Below are 26,116 nucleotides of genomic sequence, written 5' to 3'. Positions count from 1 at the left end.
TATTAAATAGCAATAAATTTTTAATTCTAAATATGTGTTATTTAGCTAAATAACACATAAATTTAAAATTTTCTTACACAACAGACTTGTCACCCATAAAATATGTCTTTCTGAAGTTTTCTCGGGTTTTTTTTTTTACTCTGTTGTCTTTACTCCCTGTCCACATCCCCTTGCCTCTGTCCTCAACATGAAAATAAAGTGTTAAACTGTTACCTACTCTACTTAGCAGCATCTAATCAGTTTTATAAATAGAATCCTAGGCAAACTACTTAATGTAATTATAAGCTGATTACATTTGGTCGGATCTAGACAAAAGAGGAAAAATGCAGGTAATTTCTGGTTGATCATTACCACTGCAAGAAATTAGGTAAGAAATTAACTGCTAGCTCATTACTAGAAGGACACTTGCCAATGTAGATACTTGAGTGAACAGCCAGTTACTGTGAGTGTGACTTGTTATCTGTGTTTGGACCTAATTTTCTGTCTTCCTCTGTTTAGTGTTTGACTTGGGTTTTTTTGAGTTTTTTTACTATGATACCAGCTACTGAAAGAATGAAATGGGGGTTCATGAGTCTATTCTCTTTCTGTAAGAAAAGAATTATTTCCAGTGACTGGTTTTGTATAAAAAAACCAAGTATTTCCTCTGTTTTGGCAGTATAGGAAAACTGAGATGAACATAAACTGTAGAAACTGTTGTTATTTTGAGCATGTGACAAAAAGTAATTTTATTATAGTCATTGTATTGCTTAGGATAGGAGTTCACATAGTTCAAGTCTTTTGAAAAATCTTGCTATATAAAAGATTCAGAAGGAGGTGCTTTAGGTCAACATTAAACTTTTGAAATGCATCTTATGGTAACTATGGGAACTGATTTTTAGAAATAGATCTTTCATTTAAATAGAGCAACTTAGTTCAAAGAGATCAATTTTTTCTCATTTGTCATTGTGTTGATTGCTAGTTTCAGAGTAGGCTCATCAGTCCCAAGGTGGATGCTGCAGTATAATTTAAAGGCTGGTATTTCAGAGGGGATTGATTGCTTTTCTTTATGCTTATCTCTAAAATCTGCAATACAATAATTTGGTTTTAAATGTATTGATCAGAGTATTAGTATGAAGTTGAGATTCTACCCTTGCTTTCTCTAGTTACTCTTGCTGCACTTGTTTGCATTCATGCTAGCATTCAACCATCTTAGGTTTTTTCCTGTCCTTTTTTCCAGTCAAGCACGAGTTTTCATCCCTTCCCTTCACCCTCCTACTGAGGTTGTACAGTTTCTGATTGCAGAAAACTACTGTCAGTCCAGTCTCCAGTGACAGTTCTTGCATTTCTGAGGCAGTGCACTCTGTCCTTCAGGAAGCACTGTCAGAAGCTTCCTTTTGTGTGCCGAATTGCAGGCTTATGGCATAGGGCAAAATGTTTCTCTCCTGAAGCTGCACTTGCTGTTAAGCTCTTAGTTCCATTTTTATCCGTTTCAGATGGATCACCGTTTTAAAAAAAAACTTGAAACTCCTGGTTATTTTATCAATTAAAAGGAGCTGCCCAACTCTTAGCATTTTGCAGGAATATATTTGAGATAGCAAAGAGTCCTTATCACTGGAAATTACTGCATACATTTTACTGTGTGTCATTTGGCTTGATGCATAGTTGTCTGAAGTTTAATTTTTTTAGGACTTCCAGATTAAGAATCCTTTCTGGTTTTCAGTACTTGTCTTCTCTGAGAACAGACATGGCAGGAGTATGAATGAAGAAATCTGAAATCCTCAGTCTGAAGTATACCCTGATGCTAGGGTATACTTTAACAGGTGAACATATAGTAATACTGCAAACCTTAGTGGGACTAAATTTTTTTTTGTTTCCGGTGAGATTTAAAGAAATGCTTTAACTGAAGAGAAAACATGTTCTTTAAATGTGTATTTATTCCTAATTTTTGTATTCTAAAGGTTTATTTGTTGGATATATATGGATAATGGAAGGATATATAATGGATAATACCATACTTTGGTAATTAGTGCACTAGATGAATAAGTGGACAGATTGTCATAATTCTTGTTAGATGCAGTGCCATTCTGTGATGGTGGTTTTATATTACTGGAAGAGAAGAATGTTGGATTTGGTTTCTCATTCAGAAGGGTATAAAATTTAATGCAATTGCATTGTACAGAGATGTGTATGTGAGAAAATGTCTTTAAAAAGTTACCACTGATAAGTTTATTTCTTCTCTGTGGTCTTCTGTTGGTTTTATCCCTCTTTATTGTTGCTTTAGCAACATAAGGGTCACTAAGGGTTGTTGAAGTTAGATACTGTGGTTTATGTTAGGCCTGAACAATAAAGAGATTCAAAAAGTAACTACAAAAAAACTTGTGTAGGCAATTCAGACTAGTCTGATTTTTTGAAAAGCTCCTTTTAACTTGGGCAAATTAATGGCTATTTACATAGTAAGATACTTTGAATTATTGCTGTTGTTTTGCTGCATATTGCATTCAGATATTATCTTTAACTCCTGCCATATTGCTGTAAAAAACTGCCACTTTTTGGTGATCTTGTTTAACAAAAAATAATTATTATTTTTATGAAGGTCAGGATAGGGAAGATGGACTTACATACAAAACTGTGTTGCCTAGTAAAAGACTTCTATGTCTGTAGGCCTTGTTTAGATCCTATACTGTTCCCCAAGTGAAAAAGTAGAACAGTAATCTGAACAGTACGTTGTCTTCAGTGATTAATTCCTCCCATCTGGCAGTGGTAAATTTACATTGTACCTTCATAATTCTTATAAGCTTTGCATGGTAATTTGTCAATTCAATACACTATTGTTGTAGATGTAACATACAAGTATATTTTCTCCTTCCAACCTTAAACACACTGAATTATTTGTAAGACTCTAGCTGCATTTTTCACAGTTCTCATCAAAATTTTCTTCAAAGTCAGGTATCATACCATATTCTTCTTGATAAGTCTTTTGGTGGTATAGATTTTCAGCTGTTATGCCTCAGTATATCTGAGTATATATTTAAAGATTTTGCAAGGGTGGAAGAGAACTTCATAATCTTCTGGACAGCTTTCATGTTAGATGTGCAGTGGATGATTGGATTTGAGTTTTCATTAGGCAGTAATTGTATGGCTATAAGTTTCTGTGCTGAAAGCAGACTTGACATTGTGGAGGTATTTACCATCCTGCTGTTCATGAGTTTGCATGCAGCATAATCAGTAGGAAGTGTTTTATGGTGATAACTGACTGGAATTATATGGCCATCAGTTACTTCAGCTTCTTTGGACAGACATATGGAATTAGAATTCTTACCAATCCTGAGAAATCCTGGGTTTGCACAAGCTTTGGGGAAGTTCCTTTGGTAATTGTGCTTCCTTTTGTGTAATACTAGTGCTCTGAATTTTCTTTTGTTTGCAAAAACACTTGCAGTACAGTATTTCACATGCATCAAACCCAAAGGAGCAGACTGCTTCATTGGTAGTGAATTTTACTTCTGTCACTGCTCTGAGTATTTGAAAACATTGGGCAGGACTGAGTACAAAGGAGATCAAAAGACAGCAGGGTTTTTGGCAGGTTTTATGTTATTTGCTAAGTGTGAAAGTGCAGTATCATTTCTGTCACTGTTGATTAAATTTTGCCCTTCTTTTGTGGTGGTTTTTGCTGGATACAGAGAGACAGTGACATTGTAACTAGAGATTTGTTGTGTACCTTCTCCTTATAGTTTTGTTTTCATTTGTATGGGCATGTAAGAGATTTTTTTTCTTTGTTGGCTTTGGTGACCTGTGATTGAAACGGAATGTTTGTGTTGGATCCTCTGCAACTTACAGTACCTTTTACTAATGTTTTCTAGAAAATGTTAAACATTACATCAATCCTGCATAACTTTTAACTTTATGTAGTACCTGTTACTGGGCATAGTCTGCAAATTTTGTCAATCTATTAGTACCAGGCATTCTTTCTCCAAACTTACTGTACCAATAGTAGAAACAGATGGTTTCAGACAACCTTGATCATTGTTTTGTACTCTCCCTCACCTCCAAACCTCTGTCCCTGGAGATTTCTAAGAAGAGGCTGATGAGGCGCTCAGTGCCATGGTCTGGTAACCACAGTGGCAGTGGATTAAGGGTTGGACTTAATGATCTCAGAGGTCCTTTCTAACCCAGATGATTCTATGATTCTGTGAAAATTGCATTATTCATTGAATTATTTCATTCATTGTGTCCAGTGGCAGGAGACAGGGCTTATGTGTTTACCATTACCATGCTGAAATCCCTTCTCTCCTTTTGAGCACCAGTTACCATGCCTCTTGATAAATTCTTCCTTCACAGTGAATTATTTTACTGAGATCTTTCATAATTCCTTTAACTTATATCCAGATCCAATTGGTTTTGAAACTACTCAAGGAAAAATTGTGCTAAATGCACTTGCTGAAAACACCTCTCTTTGTGAGGGAGATTTTGCATTCCTATGTTAAAGGGATATGTTGAGGATGCTTGAGGTTGTACAAGCTGTACCACTCAATGCCACAATTGGATTTGTGCTGTGAGGAATTTTGGTTAAGAGTGCCTGTGTGGTTACAGGCTTTTTTTTACATTTTTTTGTGTGTATGTGGACTTGTGGCATATTGTATGTCACAGTGAATAAAGTTTGGCCAGTTTTTAAATACTGTGATTTTTTTTTCTCTTAATCCTTATGGGGAAATTGGCAGCCAAGTTAAAGCAAGGTCTGGATTTTTTTATGCAGTTGTTTACCAAAAACAGCTTTGAGGAGCCCTTTATCTTTCTAGGAAAGACTAAAGGTGGTGGAGATGGCATTTGATGGTGGAATTGTAGTTGTTTGTACCTTCTCTTCCGCTTCTCTTAAATTTCTTCATAGCTTTTAATTGTTTGTAGTTTCTCTTAAATATCTTTTCTCAAATTTCAGCTTTAAACTTTGATTCCTGAACTTTTGGTCATATGATAAAAATAAAGAAACTGTGCTGATACATGTGTCATTTAGTCATCCAGTGACATTGCATTCTAGGATGAAGGTTCAAAACCAAAAAATTTTTTAAATTGTCCTATTTTTGGATAGCAACAGGATGAAAGCAAAAATGTAAAAACTGGATCTAGTGCAAAATCTTACATCTGAATGCATAACCTTTTAGAAACAGCTAAGAATGTTATTTCAGTTTCAGATTCCATTTTGGAATGATTCCAATACTAAACAGTCTGTATCAGTCTCTTAGCAAAGGACAGAACACTTGGCTGCTTTTAAAGGTTTAGCTTCTACTGTTTTCTTCTATTTTTAATGTTGTCTCCCTAATTTTTAATGTTCTTTTGAATGATGACACCTGAAAGGTGACCCCCAATAAACTTAAATTTTTCAAACTTCCAAAGAGAAATGCTTTCACTGTACCCTGAAACTTCAGAGTATTTAAGGACAACACTTGGTCTTACTTTTATTTATTAGCTTGATTACCAGTTAATCTTTGCAATTCCTGTTACGAAATTTTGCTTTGAAACCATTCCTTCACGGGCAATGAGGTTTATGTAGAAGTCTTTCTGAAAGATCTGAAAAGACTTCAGCTACTTTTGTGGCTCCATTTGAGTATAGAAGCAAGAAAAAAAAATCTCAATTGATGCATTATTTAAATTCCTTAGTTTTTTTTTCCTCTTCTTTTTTACTGGATAAAATTTCACATTTGATGGTGAAGATCCTGACATGTCACCAGTGTTTCTTCAGATAAAAACCTTGCCTGTTGCTTAATTCCAACATTATTTTAGTAGTACTTTCACTTGTTACTTATTTTTCCTTACTTCAAGGCTTGTCATGGCTTCAGGCTCAAAGCCATTTTAGATTAATAGTTAGTCTAAGTGATCTGGAAAGGATGCTCAAGCAATTTGGGGTAGGGAAAACATTTTTGTGTCATTGAGTTCTCAAGGTTTTATGTTTTTACTTCTGATGACATCAAGAGAAAAGTCCCATGGATTTTTAGCTGGCTAAATCTTGAATTACTCTATGGAAGGAATTTTTTTGTATATTGCTTTGAAAAAACTGTATCAGACATAGCAGATGAAATGCAGTACCTCTCAGGTTTTGTTTTGGGTCTCGTTAGGTCTTAGAAATACCTTCGAATGTAAACTTTTATGTACCATGTAATACTGTAAAATTGCAGATAAACAACTATACTTTCTTTAAATATTAATTTTTGCTTGTAAATAGCATTTAAAACTCAGTGTTTATAAGCAACACAGTTGTAAGTCTTTCAAATTTAATACATGATTTTTACCATCCATATGCTGTCTTGAGATAGTCTTTTGTTCACACTTGAGCCTAGCAGTTTCAATTTATTGGCTGTTACTTTCAGGACTAGCATTAGAAAATCATTCCTAACATTCATTTATGACTTTGTTACTTTCTTATCTGCCTACTCTTTCCCTGAAGATAAATTATGAAGCTGTCAGTAATTCCTGCTGGTGTCATAATAAAGAACTTGGTGTCTCTGTAGTCTCTTGCTATTTGAAAGATACAGTAGAACCTGAGAACCTTGTCTTGCTTTTGTTGAACAAACTAAGTTCCCATTGGTTTCATTCACTTTAAGGAGGATGTTTTTTAATACATTGATGTTGTTTTAGAATTAAAAAAAAAAATGGCTATGTATTTTGCAGTGATTCTGTGGGTTGAGATCATACAGGCAATATTATAAAATTACTGGTGGCACTTACTACCTTGAGGTGATCAAACAATAGTTTAACTCATTTGAAAGCCATTTTTTTAAGAAATAGAAATTCATAGTGAACTGAACAGCCAAGGAATCACAGATAATTCTTCACTATTTTTATGTAAAGGATAGGACAATGGTTGGCTTTCAGTAGTGTTTGCAAAGCTTGGAACTGTCTGTATTTAATACACTACTGTGAGATTTAAGAATTTTCCTTGAGATACCTGCTTTAAACCTGTAGTGAAATGAGGCAACCAGGTGCCACTAATTGCCAGGGAGTGAGCATGAGCTTGTGTTAAGCCCAAGCTTAGGCCCCAGTTAGGGGGCCAATAAAAGGTAAAGCCTAAGACACAGGCTCAGCTCAGTCCTGAGCTAGCCTACCTTTTATTGGCCCCCTGGTCCTGCTCATGCACAGTGGGGGCCTGCCCTAATTAGGCACAGGTGGGCTTAACACAAGCTCATGCCCACTGCCTGGCAATTAGTGGCACCTGGTTGCCTCATTACACTACAAAACCAGTGTGTAATTTCTGTTCAAATGCACAGCAGGATGCATGGTTTTGCAGTTACTGTCTGCTCCTAAATTGGGTAGTGAAAATATGATGATGGTCACTACTAGAGGATGAATAAGATCTTAAGCAGAAGTTTCTATATTTGGTACTTTGTCATTCCATTATGTTTATATTTTTTTACCAAAAAAACCCCAAACAAAACCACTTCAGTGGATCTGCTACTACAAGCCTCATACTAAATTCTGGTCAAGTTGAATGAAGGCTTTGCTACACAGTTGTGTTCTGAGTTCCAAGTGGAAGGTTTGTTTTTGTTTAGAGAAAAAGTGCTGATCTGTGGGATTGTAAATAAAGAAGTGAATTATGAAGTACTAGAAACATTACAGGCAGCCCAAATTTTAGATGTAATTATGACATGACCTATTTTCATTAGTAACTTTAATAACTTAAATTTAGAAGTGACAAGAGAACACAATGCATATATTCACAGCATTCCAGGGATCTTAAAAATAATAATTCAAAAGACACATCCTGTTTCATCAGTTTCAATTCTACATTTCAATGCTACAGTTTTAATTCACTTAAGAATTCATTGTACTTGTTGCAAGTAAACATTTGTATAGAACGTATACTTCAGATTCAAATGAGGGGTTGTATTTTTTCAATGTTTATATATATCCTTTTTCTCTATACCTGTGGCCCTTTTTTGATGAGATGTTTCAGAGTAGTTCTCCATGGAATCTCTTGGGCTAGGAGTGATTTAATTTTATTTGCTTCACCTATTTTGAAGCAAGAGACATTGTCACCTGTGCTTTTTTAGGCATGGTGCATAGAGGGGTTTATCATCAGATTTACCTTTGTCTGTCAGAAAGGGCTGAGAATCTGATCAGCGTCTCTTAGGCCTGCACTGAAATACACCCAAATATCATCTTTATCCTAACTTAAGTATTATCTTATTATCTTGAAGAAGAAGGCAACCACTATGCAGTTGGAGATTCACCAGTAATTGTTGCCCTTGTTGCTATCCTGTTGGTCATTTTCAACTGAATTTAAGTGATACAGAATTTCACAGATTAATTAAGCCCTCCATGTATTTTATGAAAACAAGCAACTGGAAGAAAGAGATTAAAATTATTGCCTATATATGTGGCCAAACAGTTTTTCTTGGGCATAACTCCAGTGAAGATGGAGCCTGTACAGCCTCTTGCCTTTCAGCAAAGGAATAGAGCTTTGTCAATTGCACCATGACAAGTACAAGACTGCTTCTAAAGTGCCTCTGTGCCTTTGTAGTCTGATTATTGTAGCCTTTAGCCTGTTATTTTAACCTTTTTTCTTGCTCAATGGTACTAAACTTAATCTTTTACAAAGTGGAGGTGTTTATATAATAAGAAAACCATTAATTAAATACTTTCTTCTGAAAGCTTAATATTAATGGTAAAAAGATAAAGAATATTCTTATTTGTGTAACTAGCCAGTTTTGTTGGCACTAACCTAAAATTTAGTAGCTAAAGTAAAAGTGCATATAGTCAGAATGCAATCAGTGAGTTTGATTGGTTAGTGGTGAGACCATATGGGAGTTGATCTAATCTATAGATAGATGCTGAGCAGTCCGCATTGGGCTTCAAGGATCTTCATGTTTAGTGAGGCTAAGTGCAAGGCAGGAGTGTAGGTTTTTTTCTCATTATAATGGAAAGGATTATGTCATATATCTGTGAAATGTGTGTATTTTTTTGGACAAAATATCTGTAAAATCCAGGAGCATTTTTCTGGCATTTCACTATGGAAAGCTTGCAGTTGCCTTTAAGCTAGTTAGACAAATGAGGGGGGAAGGGTAGCTTCCTGTGGAAAACATGTATAGAATAACTAATTCACTTTTGAGCTAAAACAGTTGATGGAACTCTTCTTCAGAGGTGATTCATTGTACTACAGTTTTGTATTCTAATACGATGTTGTTAGTAATCTATCTGTCAAAGGCTGAGATCTGTGGCTGTAGCTTTTGTATAAAGCTAATACAAAAAAAAAAAAGCTCAAAGAATGAAGAATTTAAAGGAAAAAAAACACAAAAATGTATAGCATCAAAGCTAGTAATTTAATATGGCAAAGTCAAAATAATGAGGCAGCAGTCCCAGCTACTCACATAGGCCTACTTAAAAAGCAAGTTTTTCCTCTTGCTTGCTTTGTAACATTGTTTTGAAGACAACTGTTTTCCAGAACTTTTTCCAGTTTAATCTTTCCCATTTTCATTATTCAAACTAACTGCTTTTTCTTATGTAGTGTCTGTGTTCCAAATACAGTTTCTTTCTTAATATATGTTCAATGTATTTACTTCTGTGGATGATTTTTTGTCTCAAAATTCATTGAGAAGATGTAGGAGGTATCTTTTTTCTAACAGTTTATCAAAACACAGAATTATTTCTTTACTTAAAAAGGGGAAGAGAAATATAAATACTTTCTAACACCTTTTCTCTGTACATTTGTCTAGAACTTTGTAATTGTACATCTAGAAAATTGCATTCTAATCTTATGCTGTGTTTTTCCAGTGTCTTTACAAATCATGGTCTCCTTTCCACTTTAAGTTTAGTATCTGGTTCTTACCAAAGCTCCTGATGAGCAAGGAACATTAGGATTAAAATCTTCATATTTTTTTAATTAGATAATTTAATTTTAAAAAAGAAAAATCCTCCATGTTGCTGATGCAGAACATATTTTCAATGAGCATATTTTAATATGTATTTATAAGTAATATATATTTCTAGAACTAAGAAAGCTGAGGAACCACAAGATGTGATTGATTCATTCATGTTTATAACATATAAAGAATCATCAGGTTTTGGTTCTGAATTAGTATGAAGATACTATGAAGTACAGATCCTTAGATTCCAAATCTGTATTTTTACAGTATGTGAATTGTAGATATTTTTAATTTTTCAGATTTATTACGTGATCTAAAGAAAAGTTTTGTCAAATATTAATTTCCAGCTTTCTGGAATGGAAATTGCATGTGTGGATATAATAACAACATCCTAATATAGCAACCCTAAAATACTGATGGATTTTGAGAGGCAAAATTCTGGGGGTTTAGACAAAAGCAATGAAAATCATCCTCAGTTGGTTACTGTGTTACTATCTTGTTTGCCAGTCTGTTTGAACACAATGAGAAACACAATGGTTTGTCTTCTCTTCTGGAGTTAAGTGTCATACATAAGACCTCCTGATACTAGGAGCAAATAGTGTCAGGTTTTGTTCCTCTTACTTTCACAAGATGTTTCCTCAGTGTAGTTTTAGTTAGGTCTATGGAAAACCAGCATTTCCTGTGATTGTTGTTTTGTCACAGGGTATCCCATTATTAAAACGTAAGGAGTGCAACTTGAGGGAGTGATTAAGAGTTTTGTAATGATATTTCCAATGCACAGGGTAGGAAAAATTTATTAGGATATGAACTGCAAATTGTAGGTATTGTGAAGCAGCTTTTTTCCTCTGCTAAAAAAGGGAGAACCTAGCTTGGGAAGGGGCTGGAATAGAAGCAGGAAGGAAAATAGATACTGACAGGAAGTTACAAGTAATAGACTTGTACTGTAAATTCCACTATAGCTTATTTCCTGGTAAATCACCCATTCTTTCAAAAACCAGTATTTGACGTTTGGTGACAAAAGTGGGATGTTCACTGAGAATGTGGAGGTAAATATATTCTCTTGCTTCTTTTAGAATACTTTACCCTGCTTAGAAAATGAATTGCTTCAGGCTTTAAACAGTTTGGTCTTGTTTTGATGCATGAAAATTGCTGAGTTGTATCATCAGTTAGGGAGGAGAAGAAGATACCACTGTTTACTGTAAGTGAAAACACTGTATATGGCAACAGATGAAGTATGTTTTAGTCTGAGGATGTTGAGCAGAATCATTTACTTGGGCAACTGTTAGTTCAGTCTTCTTTTTTTTTTTTTTTTTTTTTTTATAAATTTATTTTCCTTAAAACTATTCCACGTTTGCTTTCAAAATTCAGAGTTCAACTAGGCAGTCTGCATGGCACAGAATGAAAAAATATGCATCATAAATGAGCTTTTAATAAACAAAAGGCCAGCATTCTGCCTTATCTAAGCTATACCTTTGATTCTTCCTTAGCCTCTGAATATATTATAAATCACTACTTTGCAAAAGTTGCAAATTGAGAATTTTTCAATTTCTTGAAAACAGGGTAAGTATTTATCTTAGTTTTCTAGATTGTGCATTCACATTTGCATCACTGTTAAAAGTGAAAGATGGCTTGGTATGAAGGAAAAAAATGCTATAGCTTTTGACTAAATTTCTTAGCTTTTTGACACGTGAGTATTGTGGGTTATCTGTCACTCTCTGTACTTTAAAATCCTCTGAGAAGTGTCACTATTTACCTCTGTTGCCTTTGAAGTGTGTTGTAACTGGTATTGTCAAATTTTTCTCCTTCACTGCTGTCAAAAATATTTTTAATAGTACTGATGAAAGTTGAACACTAATTGTTGTTCACTAAGCAATAGATGCTTTAGTACCTAAAACCTTGAGAAATCGTAGTTATTTTTGCAACAATGTACCTAGAAATTATGTGTCTAAATATGAATGGGCAAAATTTATATATTTGTTCATGTTTATAAATAGGTGGTAGCCTAGTTTCTAAACAGATTGATAAGTGTTTGTTTTAGATACACAGAACTATTACCCTTATGAATAGTGATGCTCAAATTCTTTGTATTTTTACAGCTCTTAAACTGTAAGATGTCTTGTAACTGTGTAAAATATCTCCTATAGTTCCAATGTAGTATTTCTAATAACTTACTATTTTTCTTAATTCTGCTTTTCTCCAACAGGAAGGAACTTGAGACCTTCAAAGGTAAATTCTATTTTTAATATTTTATGATAATGCTTACAAAAATTACAGGAATTCTTGTATTAAGTGAAGCTAGTAAGGAGCTGTTCCAGTTTTGCATTTGAGAATGTTAATTTTATGTCAACCCACAGGCTGTTTATTTTTTAGTTAACCTGTTCTTGCTACTGATTTCTTTTAGAGAGTTGCAAGTGTAAGAAGAACACAGATGGTTGTTACCTTAGCTAGGTTGCAGAGATTCTGTATCTAATTCCAGCGTTTTCCTTGGTGTTCAGTTTTGGAAATTAAGGGCTTTGTCTTCAAGTAGTTGATGTCTTTCCTATCATGAATGTGTTTTTTTTGGCATGTATTGTAGGCTGTTATTACTTGTTAGACTTTTGTCTAGCTGATTCTAGGAAATTTTCTCAATATTAGATTAAAACAGATGTGATTTTTGTACCTCAACTTGTTGGATTCACATGGTGATATATACAAGTATCTGTTTTAAATAAAATGCAGTGTCTAGTAACTCTACTATGTGTTATTACTTTGTCTGTGGTGTATAGATAGAACACAATGCCATTTTCAGTAAATGTTAAATTCAGGCTTACTTTACCTACTAATGTTAATGTTTGATCAGCTTGACAACTGCAGTTCTCTTTTTGCTTTGAATAAGGTGTGACTGTGGCTTTGTGACTAGTTTTATTTATGAGAATGAAGTCAACTACATTGACTTATGTCAGTTAAGTGCCTCTTGAAATGGAACGATGGGATGGAAATTTCTATCAACTCTTTGACTTTTCAAGTCATTTCTGTTTCATTTGTACATAATGCTAAAAAAAAAGAAAAAGAAGAAAACTAGCAGTAAGAGGCAAGCAATACAGATTATGTAAAATATCACTATCTGTAGCTTTTTGTGACAACCCTTTGTTTTGAGTGACTCAGCAGCTTTAAACATAGATTAGCTCACTACAAAACCAAAGGTAACACTAAGCTTATTCTGTTCCAAAGCAAGGTGGCTAGTTTATAGTACCTGATGCTTGTGAGAACAGCGAATCCTGGGGTTTTTAAATTTTTATTAATTCGGGGTTTAAAGGGAATTTCTGGAAGCAAGGAGGAAGGTTTCCAACATTATTTCTCTTTTGACTTCTTGTTTTTACAACAGAGATTGTAACTTTTTGGCAGGAAGTGTTTTACAAAGACAAATAGATTTATGGAAGAGGAAGGTGTTAGCTGTGTATTGATCATGAGTCAATGCCAGTTATGAAAGATTTTTAGTGCTAGTTATCTTGGGTAGACAAGGCTTGTCTTGGTAGCCAGCAGAGGGTTTTCAGTTTACTACAGAGAGGGGAAATTGCAAACAGATTCCAAGATAAAAGACAAAGTCTTTGCATATTTCCTCAGTGAAAACTTCAACTATTGTCTGTAGCTAATGCAGTATCAATGAGAAAGGAGTAGGATATCTTGCTCTAAAAAGGAAAGACCAGGTAGGAGGAGGATATGCTACATCTGTTTGACATTTTGAACCAACAGATCAAATTTCTTCTGTAACACTCAAAAGAACTGGCAGACGCTATGGGAAGGCTGAGAAGGCACAGAGTGGCAGATCCTTAAAAAGGGGTATTAAATGTTAAACAACGTAGTTCTTGATCAATAAACTGATAAAAAAGCTTGTTGTACCTGGCAGAAGAGAGAGGAACAATAGCTAACAAACCTTCAAGAATAGAGTTATATCCAGCAAGTCTAAATTCTCTCTATAAGATGGAAAAAGCATAGACATCGTATTTTGACTTTGGCAACAACTTTCTCGGTCTTGCTTGACATTTTCCCAGGAAACTGGGATTATAAAACTAAAAAGAGGGTTCATGGCTGATTCGAAATGCATACTTGGATGGAATGTTATGTTTTCTTGCTTACTAAGTTATTCTTGCTCAAATCTGATGCTATTTGGAATTTTTGTTCTCAACCTGAATGGTGAAGTAGAGGTATTCTTACATTGGCTTCAGTCAGTTGTTTTCCATCCTTTTGGACCTTCAGCCAGTTTCTGAGTACAGTATATAGTATGTATTTAATCAGCTGATCATAGATTCCTGATCATGAAGGCTTCATGATTATGTAATGACAGATGTTGTAGTTCTACAGTAACCTAGCCCAGTCTAACTGGTGGCTCCTTCTTGCATTTTTCTGGTTTAACCTACTTCCAAGGCTCACTAGATTTGTGCAGAACATGAGGTGTCATTTGGGTTTGGTCTGGTTTACATTGATGAGGCATGCTGAAATAACTCAGTAGATGAAATCCTGGCACAGGAAGGAAAAGGCAGTGAGTGACAAGAGCAGTCAGCATATCGAAGTTACCAATGTAATTCAGTCATCTAAGAAGCAAATACTTCTAGTAGTACATTATCTAGCACATTTGAAATTTGAGGTGAGGGAATATTATAAATTTTTTAATAATTATGAATTTTTAAGTTTTTATGATAAGATTTTACCTTGCTTACAACCCTGGTTTGCTGTATTCAAGAAGGGTTGGTTCCGATTGAAATATGTTAAGTAAGTAGTTGGGTACATCAGTCTTTCCATTTTATATTGATGTATAGACTACAGCCTCAACTAATTCATCCTTACATAACTGTCCAGTGTTCATGAACAGTTTCTAAAGTACCCAGTGTAAAGGCCAGGAAGGAACAGTTTAAAGTACCTTTATATACAGTTGCATCTTCCAGTCCATGTGCAGTTGAAACCATTAAACATTAAATTATGTTTTAACGTAAAAGAACAGAAATGCCAGTTTTCTTAATAGTAACTTGTTATTTGTGAATATGATTATCCATATGTTAAATTGGCTTCCAGATTAGGGGTGGTAAATGTCTTGCATAAAAATATATTTCATAAAGATCTAAATTCATTCTATCTGAATCTGTAGAAACTGAAGTACCACAAAAACATTCCTCAAGTATGTTTGCTGAAGAGGGTAAAAAGGGGGCTGCATGCTTGCTTTTAAGTATCCGACTGATTTTTAATGCCTTGCTCAGGGTAGAAATACAGTTTACTGGAATGAAGACACTGAATGATACAGTATGAGGGCCAAAATAGCACAGCACTGGAAACTTAAATTCACTGGTGCATCCCATCAGTTTCACAATGAGGACAAAAAAAAAGGACCGATTGTGTATGGGCACTGACCATGCAAATGAAAGTCTGTCTCAGAGGGGCAGGTGGGCAGCTTCACAGAACTCTCAGATTTGTTTAAAACTTTTAATTTCCTGGAGTTTTGTGTAGGTATAAATATAAACAGATATAGATACAGGTGTAATCTAGGTGGGACTGTAAAATTAAAGGTTTATTTTAATATTGAAAAAATCAACCTTCACATAATCAAGAAACAAAATTGTTTCTGGTTTCATTTAGATCTTCCTGCTGTGTGCCCTAGTGTACAAAGTTCATCCACTGACCTATTAAGCATATTCCTTGAGGATACCAGGTCTCATCAAGAAGGGGCTCTAACAAACTTCAGTGTATATATATCTGTTTGCAGCATTGAGAAGTGTTGAGAATCCATAACCATTCTTGCTCGTTGATGTTATTACCATTAAGTATCATGAAGTAATTATGTAATCCTGTTTTAAGAAAAGATTATATTTGTCAATGGAGATACTGTTTTCGAATTTGTTCCTGTCTTTTTTCACATTTGTATCACAGATTGTAATCTCTTTCATCATGAAAAGTAAGTTTTATTTGTCTTCTTTTTGCTTTAAGATTATGTAGAGGGCCAGACATTCTCCTTTACTGTTTGATATACCCACAGTGTAAAGGAGCAGAACAGATCTCTCCAGTCTCTTCTAACCTAATGGGTTTTCTGTGTACAATGTAAGCATAACATATTCTTTAATAATCTGTGATCCTGAGAAGTTGAAGGTTAGAAGCCTTCTTGCTTCTTTCTATAAACACCTCACTCTGAGGGAGGCAGAGAGTGAATGTGAGGCATCCCTGTTGATGCTGCTACAGCACTGGCATTTGTGCTCCTGAGCTGTGAGTATGCACGAGGACAGAACATCTCATGGTTGTCCAGTTTATTTTTTTTTTTTGGTAATTTATCTTTCAAAGAGCAAAGCTCTCGAAGATGATAGATTTATGTATTAAAATAATAGGTATGAAATATGAAGCAGCTTGTGAGCTTCTAGCATGCATCAGTTCAAATCTTCAGAGAATTGCTTGTAAGACCTGACTGCTATTCTGTCCTGGCTGGGGCTTATAAAGCCACTAAAACCAAAAAGTTTTGTTATGGATCTTGGCAATTTCTTGCAGTAGTAGAATCTACTCCAGTTGATATTTGTGGATGTGTATATTTGTCTCTAGTATTTGATGGATTGTGCTCTCCCATGGTTTAGAACTGGCATGTATCGTTTTCATTTTTACAGCTGAAAAACTAGAAATTAGGTAGCTAATATGTGGATATTTTCTTTTAGTACTTGAAAATTAGTGCATTTATGACTGCACTGAAATTGGAAATACTTACTCTAGTCACATGGTACAATTGTTAATTTTTTTTTAAGTTAATAAATCTTCTGTCCCAGCACAGCAGGACTGTGTAGTGAATACTTACGGAAAACTGTTAATCTCTTTACAAGATGGAAGAGTGAAGCAGAGCAGTGAGGTAGATAATGGGAAAAAATTAGCTACAAAAATAGTACAGTTGCCCTGGTAAAAACATACATTGCTGAATTAACTGCAGACTTTTTCTTAATGGGACCTGCATAGATGATAGATTTAAAAATTGCTTCCAAAACTTAATTTTTATTTTTTTAAAAAAAAGTTTAGGATGAAATGTTTGAGTTTGTTTCTGGAAAGAAAACTAGAGCAGTAGAGGCCATTTAGAAATCAGCAGCACAGCACTTTTAGACGATGAAAGGTGGCAGAAACTTTGTTGGGGCTGATATGCATGTGACTTTGGCTACTGAGTCATGCAGATTTCTATTCTTTAACAGGATTAGTACCATTCAAGCTCATAGAAAGTGGTCATATTACCATTTTCAGCACTTCTGTTTACAATACAACAAAATATGTTTCCAGCCCTTTTTATCAGCGATCTCTCCCAAACAAGTCCTACTACATTTTAAAAGCTTTATCAAAATACTATTTCTGATAAGGAGACCTCTGAAGAGGTATTTTTTCTTTCTTTTCTCTTCTAGATGAAGTAATTTTGTTGCATTTGATATGCAGATCTTTTGTCACCCCTCTTCATGCATCTAAGATGCTTCTATTGAAATTGCAGTTTTTCTGTCCTTTTATCAGTAACTTTATCTGAATTTATCAGTAGCTTGTATCTAAATTAATTTCCTGGCTTTCACTGTTCCCTTCTTTAAAGCATACACAATATTTGGACCAGTCTGTTGATGTCATCCCTTCGTTTTCCTTTTTTTAAAATCCACTCAATTTAACAAATAGTGTGTCAAACTTTTTAAATTCTTCCAGTCTGGGAATCCTCTTTATCATGCTGTATCCTCATGGCTGTCAAAACAAACAACCTTTTCCTAATCTTCATGTTGTCTTCCAGATACATGGGTAATGTATACACACTGGAGATCTCTACAGCTCGTGGTTTGCAAAGCTCAATGATGTAGCTGTTCTAGAAGTTGTACTGTGATTTTGAGCACAAAATCCTGTACATTTCTTCTAAGCAAGAGAAGATAATGTGGTAGAATCATAGAAAATCATACCAGCCACATGGAGTTAGCTTAAATTTCCAAATAAACTACACCAGAGCCTATGACAGGAGGAAAATTCAAGGTGTTTCATTACTGTGAAGAATTTTTTTGGCTAAATTGTGTCCATAATCCAGCTAGCTAATAGTGGCAGTTCTAATTTAATATTGTATATTGTGATTTTGCATTTCAATTACTCATTTGAGTAGGGGAGGGAGTGTGTCTTTGGTTGTTTGTGTGTCTCCCAAAACATTCTGTGAGAGACAGGCAGTGTTTCTGCTCTGAGTGTCTCCTGATTGTTTTAGAATTCATTTAGGTGACTGTGGTCAAAACATAAAATATTTAAACCTGGTAGCACAGATGTAAAAGAAAAATGTATTTTCTCATACCAGAACACAGTTGAGAAACAATTGTCTAATTCTATTATAATAAAGCTAAGACAGAGTTAAAATTTCAAGTAGGTTAAGGATTCTGGGTGTTTTGTTAGTTTTCTATGAGCTGAAAATATTCTGATAGAATTCTAGTTAACAATGTGTGTTACCAGTGTCTTTCCCATCCAGCCTTTCATAACCATTCTCTCAATAAAGTGAGCATTTGAGACTTGGGCACTTTCTAGATGAAACCTAAGTGAAAGCCAAGTAAATTCACATACAGGTTTGTTGGTGATAACAGGAGGACTAGGTAAAATATGGGCCCTCTCCAGAAGGAAGTGGGAGACCTGGTTGCCTGGAATATGGAGAAGGCTGGGGTACTCGGAGACTTCTTTGCCTCAGTCTTCACTGACAGGTGCTCAGGCCACACTGCCCAAGTCACAGAAGGCAAAGGCAGGGACTGGGAGAATGAAGAATCACCCACTCCTAGGGGTCAATCAGGTTCCATCTGAGGAAACCTAAAAGAGAACAGTGAGTTGCATTTGTGGATCCTGAGGGAACTGGTGGATGAAGTTGCTTAAGCTACTATCCATAATTCTTAAGATGTTGTAGCAGACTAGTGAAGTTCTGACTGACTGGAAAAGATTTCAGGATTTTATAAGATGGCTATTACCTGGTAGTAGAATATTGATACAACACACAGAATTCTACTATTACAGATACTTCTGACACCTAGTTTTTATCAGGTTTATAATGCTAATTCTGACTGGGGCATAGATTGGAAGGTAGGGATGCTTCTTTCTTTTTTTAAATTTTTGCTTCATCTACACATACTTTCAGAGAAACATGTGGCTTTGTAATGTGGCAGTCTTATGCTTTTTCATCCTGTCTGATGTTGCTTATTATGTTGAGTAAGCTGGTTTATTCTCCCACAAATTTTAATAGTGATTCATTTATGTAGCTATCTCTTTCTCCTTGAGTCCTATTCTTTTTGCAGTCTAGTGCTGCAGTAAGTCAGAAGCTCTTTCAGAGGTCAGATATATCACAATTTTGACATCACTGCGGCTAAAAATAAGATGGCTCTTAGATGTGCAGGTACAGCTCCTCTTGGCTGCAGTAGGGGTTGGCCTTACACTGAGGTCAGCCTTGCAGAATCCTGGGTTTGTGAGGAGTGGAGGGGACCAGTGTGACAATAGAGATTTTTTGTGGCTATTGTCAGAGTGAATAGCTAACCATGTGGAGAATTTGGAAAAAATTTCATGGGAACTTAAGTCCTGGCATACTCGGTTTGTGTACAAAAGACCTCATTTAAAGGTGTAATATTTTAATTATCTCTAATGTTTAGATGATTGTGATGTGGAAAAAAGTAGAAAGAAGCCTGTTTTGTCTGCAACTGTAGCTGAATTTATCCTTTAATTACTGGAGTCCAGACTGAAGCTGGATTATCTCGTGCTTATCGATATTCTTTTAATCTTTCTCATAGATATTTTTGGTGTTGTTTTCAGCAGTAAAATAAAACCGAGTTTTGTAGGCCCACATGTTCTTGGTAATTTTTCCTCTAATGCTGATGAGTGGAGCAGTACTTGTTACATAATTCACTTTTGTCTGTATGCTGTGTGTTGAAAATTGTCATCAAGGAGCTTTTTAAAATGTGATCTTTTTAAGTAAAAGGAAGGAACTGTTATGGCTATCATGGTTTCTGGCAGCACTGCACACCCTCCTAACACGTGCCAGTATTCTGAATTCTGATCAATGCCTTACAATTTCTGAAACATAAATGCACTGTTGTGTAACTGCAGCATCACCAAAACCAAGGATTCCTGGTCACATGCTTCTTTCTGTAATTTTTTTAACTGTATAACCAGGTTTTGATTTTCTGATGCAAATGTAGTATGGAGATGTATTGCACAAAAATCAGCCTTCAGTAGAGAAGACTGCTCCTAATTTATTTTAAAATCATATCCAAGGTTTTTAATGTTTTATGTGGGAAGTAAGAATAGTATGTAATCTAGTTTCTGGGGTATCTGAGCTAATCCATGCCAAGGAAAAAGACTTTGAGGGGTGAGTCTTGTGAACATCACCTAATAAAAAAAGAATTCAGAACCTTTCTGTACCCTTTCCTTGCTTCTCAATGATTTTCAAACGCTCCCAGCTCTCTGCCAAATAAACACATGCTGTAACTGCATGTAATCGGATTATAACCCGCTGGGAAGATTTCTCTCTTTCTAGCACCCCTTTACTTAGCAGCATGTGGTAGCTTCCCAAATACATGCGTGTATTTCTGGTACAGCCCAGCTGCTGGCCGCTTGTGTTCAGGTTCTGGAAAGGCGCTGAGTTGAAGTATCCATGTGTATGCATCTGTCTGTGACTGACCCTTTGGAAACTGGCACTCGTGGTATTACTGCCTTGAAAAAGCAGCCTTTAGCATCGGGCTTTGTTCTGCATCAATGAAGATGCACATCAGAGAAGCTGCTTGGTAACTGGAGCTTGCACTTGACCAGTACTGGGTTTCTTTTTACTCACTCATTTCTTACTGCCATGTCATCTCCGAGAGCCACTGAGAATCCTCAGAAGAATTCATGTAGGTGGAACTTTATTATTATCTTTATTATTTGTCAGCTTAATTTATCAAGCTAATGTAAAATGCAAAATCAAATTAAAGTTAGCTTAATTAATTACCTCAGTTATCACCATTTCCTGATATGGAAAGAGTGTACTATGAATGAGAGATTAATTACCAACTTGATTTAGCAGATTTGAAAGGAATAGAGACTTACAGTCTGTTTTGTCAGAGCTTTTGTTTATTGCTTTGCTTTTGTCTGCCACTTAGCATTATTGCTGAGGTAATATTAACCACAATTAGTAAAAGAATACAAATGCACAGATACCTTGTTAGCTAAAATTCAGGCAGAGTTGTTTAAGGGTGGGGTGATTTAAGAGGATGAGGGGAGACAGAATTATTATCTGAAGATAAAAGCCTAATATAAAAAATTAGAGCACTGAATTCATTAGTATAGCTGCAGTCATGCTGTTTCTTAGTTTGCTCCTTATAAAATAATGATAAACCCATAAAATTTTAAATAAACCAATCAGTAATATTTATATCAATATAAGCACTGTATGTTATATGAAACAATGTTCTTAATGCAATTGATAATATTTTTATGCTGTTAATTTTTAACTAACGATGTGAAGAACTGTACATTAATTGAAATAGATGTAGGTTTCTACTCTGATTCTTGATACATTCTTTTATATAATCACTGAAAATTTTTTCACAAGTATAGATGCAATCATGTCAGTTCTTGGTTGAATGAGTAAATGAGAAAATAATACATTTTTAAATGAAGCAATTAGTGTTATTTACACCAATATGAGCACCCCATGTCAGATGAAACATGTTCTTAATAGTGCAATTGATAACGTTTTATATTCTTAATTTGTAGCTAATTATATTTAGGACTATACATTGAAATGGGAATAGGATGTAGATTTGTACTCTGATACTTCTTATGCTCTTTTATATAACCACTGAAAGAGCTTTTTTTCTGGTAGCATTCCTGTGGATTTTTTTAGTTGGTGTCCGGAACCAAAAGATTAAAGTAAATTGAATTATTATTTTATGTTAATAGCCTGTTGGAACATAATTTTATCAAGACTCTACCAGTGAGTTCTAATTCTGACTGCTGATGTTCATATTAAATAAAAAAGTCAAGTAAAACTGAATATTCTGTTTTAAAAAATTGATCTCATATGGGAGAACTCTTTACACAGTTTTTTCTATAAATCTAGACAGAATAGTTGACAGTTTACTTAAAGGTGGCAGAAATTATCCTCTGTGCTAAATTATGCTAAATGTGGCCACTCTGCACTCAAAATTGTCAGTTTTGCAAGCAATATATATACTACTGATATAATCAATTTTGAATCCTTAACTACTTTGTATATACAGACAAAAGTTGTTTCTTGTTATTTCCTGAAATTGAAATGGGAGAATGTTGAACTGGGAGCACAGCTGTGAATCTTTCTTCATTTCCATATTTGCAATCATATCCTGTAGAACAGAATGGCTATTTTGGCAGGGGGGGGGAGGACCAAACTTGAAATTACACTTTTATAAGGATCAGAATATGGATTTGGAGACTGCTTCTGAAATGTGAGCTTCAGCAGTATCAGTCCTCCAACTACTGCTGGGGAAGAGGAAGCCGTAAGTAGAAGCTTTAGTATCAACATGGGTTTTGGGAAGGTTACCACCTCTATAGTAACCAGTATTCCAATGGTTTAATAACATTTTTTTTTCTTTAGATTGATGACAGAAAACAGTAACACAAAACTAAAGAATCCCTATTGTATTTTTATGGTCGTCTGTTTTCTTAGCATCTATATAGGCTGAGGTTGGTAAGAAATTAAGAAATACTCATCTTTCTTCTTTTAAAAAGATTGCTTCTCCCTAGCAAGATCAGATGCAATGCTTTTTGGGGTGCTGAAAGACTGAATGCTGTAGGCTCTTGTGGCCTGTCACTGCATCTTGGTGCAAATGGATTTTTGAACAGTTTTGTAATGACAGTATTTTCTCTTTTGACATTCACCTTCTATTTTATTGTGTGTTTGAAATGTAAATGTAAGTGTAGGCTTTTGATCAGTTTAATTTGTAGCTAAATAAATGTACAGAAATAGATTTGCTTTTTATATTTCTCCACATGGTGTTATTTCTTTCTATATTGTACTGTATTTTATTGTAGAAATGTGGTACTATTTTGGTCCTTATGGTGTCCAGAAATACTAGAGTTGTTTTAAGAGCTGCAGTAGAAGTAATTTATTCCTCCTTTATACAATGTCTTCACATAAAATCTTGGTCCCACCTTTCACAGCAGTGTGTTATTTATCTACTTCTTCTGCTCAGGTTTTAGCAATGCAGATAGAAAGGGCGGATGGCTGAGGTGTGCATGTGGGAATTCTGAATGTTTCTGCATTCCTGGTCAGTATATGGAACAAATATGTGGTTATTCTGGTAAAAATTTCTACCCTTTTTATTTACAAGTGTTAGGTATGCCATGTTAAAGTGTATCAAGACATTAAAGCTGAAACTGTATAAACATAATTCATTGTTGTAGGTAGGTTGGTGTCCTTTTTGTGATTTGTTTTAACTGAACAGGTGAAACGATATTATATTGGAAGCTGGCATTGAATAATGAAAATAACAAAATACTTTAAAAAGGCACTATTAAAAAAATCAGTAATACATTTATGTATTTATGTAATACTTCTAAATTGTGTATTTCTAATAGAGTATATGAGTTAAGGCTGAAAGAGACTAAGAGGCAGTTTTGACTAACTGAATGCATTGTTTCATTGTTAATCACTTGGGGTACTCCATGGATTAAGATGAAATGAAAATCATGTGGAGTTGTCACTCAGCCTTTTCTTCCTTTTATGTAGAAGCCAACTAATGCTATTTTGACACTATATAAATGAGACTTGATCAAAATGTGGTTCGCTGTGTCTCATTTTAAATTAAACAGAAATGGTGCGATTTATAGGAATAAGTTTCTGGCTTAATTAGATGGTTATTTAACCACCCCAGACCTCACAAACCAACGAGTCCATTGGCTCAGAAAGGTTTTAACTTGGATCATAATCTTAAATCCTCATAGATTTATTATCTCTTCTCTGGTTATTGAACATAAAAGTGAAAAACCCACACTTAGAAGAAACACTGAAGCCCGTCCTGATATATTTTCAGTTATCTAGTGCATTCACATGGATAGGAAATGGATCTGGTGGTACTTGATAAGCTTGAGTTTTGTGGCTTGCCAGTGATGTGGGAATTGCAGCTTTGCAGCCCAACTGTCCTAAGCCTTAATCATAGGTATAATGTTATATTTTTTGGAGTCTGTTTAACTGTACAGCAGAATTAGAAGGTTGAGCTTATTACTTTTGTTTTAAGGAGCTCTATTTAGTTGTTGGTGTGATTAGTCTTACATGCAGGGTAGATCCTGGTATGTGCTGGAGAGCAGCAGAGTCCTAAGGAAGGGCCTGCAGCTTCAGCTTCTGTCTCCACAAACCCGTGAGACTGAAGGAAGACGATTCACATTAAGGGTATGGGTGACATATGCATTTTCACTTCTTTGCTTGTTGGTCCATACTTAGTGTTGTGCTCCCAGTCATTTAATATCTGGTCCTCATCACTCCCAAATATGTTTTGGATGCAAAGCTGTAGGAAGGCTGACAGAACAGAAAGCGGAGTCCTTGATTTCTGCACATTTGAGGAACCACAACTGGTATGAAAACTTATACTAGTTACAGGATGGGAAGAAGTCTGGCAGGGGTACTTATTTCTCTCCCTCTTGCTGTTACTACACAGAGTTCAGTGTGCTTTTGTGCTATTGAAGACTTCTCCTACATATTAGTGATTATTCAATCTAATTGCTTTAATATTAATGAAGTGAAAATGAATTTGGCACGTGGAAGAATTGCGAAATAGGTGTACAACAACAGAGAAAAAAGAAGAGATTTATATAACTAATATATTTTAGTCCTATCTGATAGAAATTTGGAAGCTTTGAGGGGTTTTGAGACAAAAAAGTCAATTATTTTAGAAGGAAAATTGTAAAATGCAAGACAATGTCTAAAGGTATTCTTTATGTATTATTTAAAACTCCATAAATGACTCAGAAAAAGCAGCATTCTTTTCAGTCCTTGAAAGTTCAGAATTTCACCTGAAGAGATGATAATAGTAATAATAATAATAATACATTTGCATTTTAAGTTACTTTAAAAATAAGTGCTTTTTGAATGAAAGAAATAGTCCACTATGCTTCTGTAAGCAAAGTATTATTCTTATGCCCAAGTAAGATACACATTGGATATATGACTCTAACATTAGCCTTTGAGAAATATTTATTAGGTCTAATTCAGTTTTAACTTGAAGATTTTGTATATTGTTCAGGCAGCAGCACAAGGATCAGTGTTAAGTGTTGAGCACATGCAGAATATACTAGTAATAGATATTGTTGTTACTGGTCTTTATTTTGGTATTTGGTAATGTTACTATTAAGGTTTTGTGCCAGAAAGTTCTTCCATTGACAGATTATTGAGCAGATATTATTTATGAGGATAAAATTTCTATCATAAAGACTCACTTGAGAAATTAATTATTAAGATTAATTCAAGTGTGAACAGGGTAAAGAATATCCAGGGATGGATCAATCATGAGATATCCAGTGGATAGCTGCAAATGAGGTGTTAGAGAAGTGATTGAAAAGAAAGCTTGTTTCATAACTTGTCTTGCTTCATGGAGGGGGAAAAGAGACTTCTATGTGTAAACATATTGAAGGAATTACCATTTAAAAAAAAAAAAAGAGAGAAAGAGAAAAATTCCTGAAGGATCATGGTGTATTGGGGTGGAATGGTTTGGGAGCTTTGTTTTGTAGTAATAAGTGTGCCTCCAGCTAATTGCTAATTGTGTTAAACTATTCTAGTATTAAATCAGCAAAGAGGCTTTTAAAAATCCTATAAGCACTGAAAATACTGTCTGCCTGTGCTGTGATACGCTTCAATCTTTTATTTTGTTTAGCGTCAGTATTTTTCTGACTTACCCTGGTCATCAAATTATTGGGGAGGAAAAAATATAGGAGTATTTGAACTTCTACTGAAGTCTGTTGGGCAGAAAAGTTTGTTTCATAAGCTGTTGGTTTTGTGAGTTTCTTGTTAACTGCTGCTCCTTTGTCTGCAGAAAGTGAGAATTAATAGCTCTGTGGTATAAATTCAGTCACTGGTGACTAACCTGAGATTTTTGTTGTCTACATAAATGTCAGTTTTGCCATATTCCTTTAATTGGATCTCTGTTTCAGTGATGTCCTTACCCATCATTCTTAGTTGCTATTTTGATATAGAAGGCAACATGGCATCTGGCTGCTGGCAAGGGCTACTGTAAGGAGTTCTATATAAAGCCACAAGATTGTATGTAACTGTTAACTGTCCAAAAAGGACAAGTCTGAGAAAAATGAGGGAGAGA

General features: G+C 34.9%; 1 protein-coding gene across 1 annotated transcript in view; it reads left to right on the top strand.

Moving 5' to 3' along the window:
- The window catches only part of DTNBP1 (dystrobrevin binding protein 1), a 67,918-nt gene that overhangs the window by 18,235 nt on the left and 23,567 nt on the right, over positions 1-26,116 (top strand). Inside the window, exon 7 of the mRNA XM_030444855.1 lies at positions 12,031-12,053. Coding sequence (XP_030300715.1) covers positions 12,031-12,053 — 23 coding nt within the window. The remainder of the gene's footprint in view (positions 1-12,030; positions 12,054-26,116) is intronic.

Source organism: Calypte anna, chromosome 2 (assembly GCF_003957555.1).
Source record: "Calypte anna isolate BGI_N300 chromosome 2, bCalAnn1_v1.p, whole genome shotgun sequence".
Classification (NCBI taxonomy): Eukaryota; Metazoa; Chordata; class Aves; order Apodiformes; family Trochilidae; genus Calypte; species Calypte anna.
The sequence above is the reverse complement of the archived record's forward strand: the minus strand, read 5'-3'. Positions and strand labels throughout refer to the sequence as shown.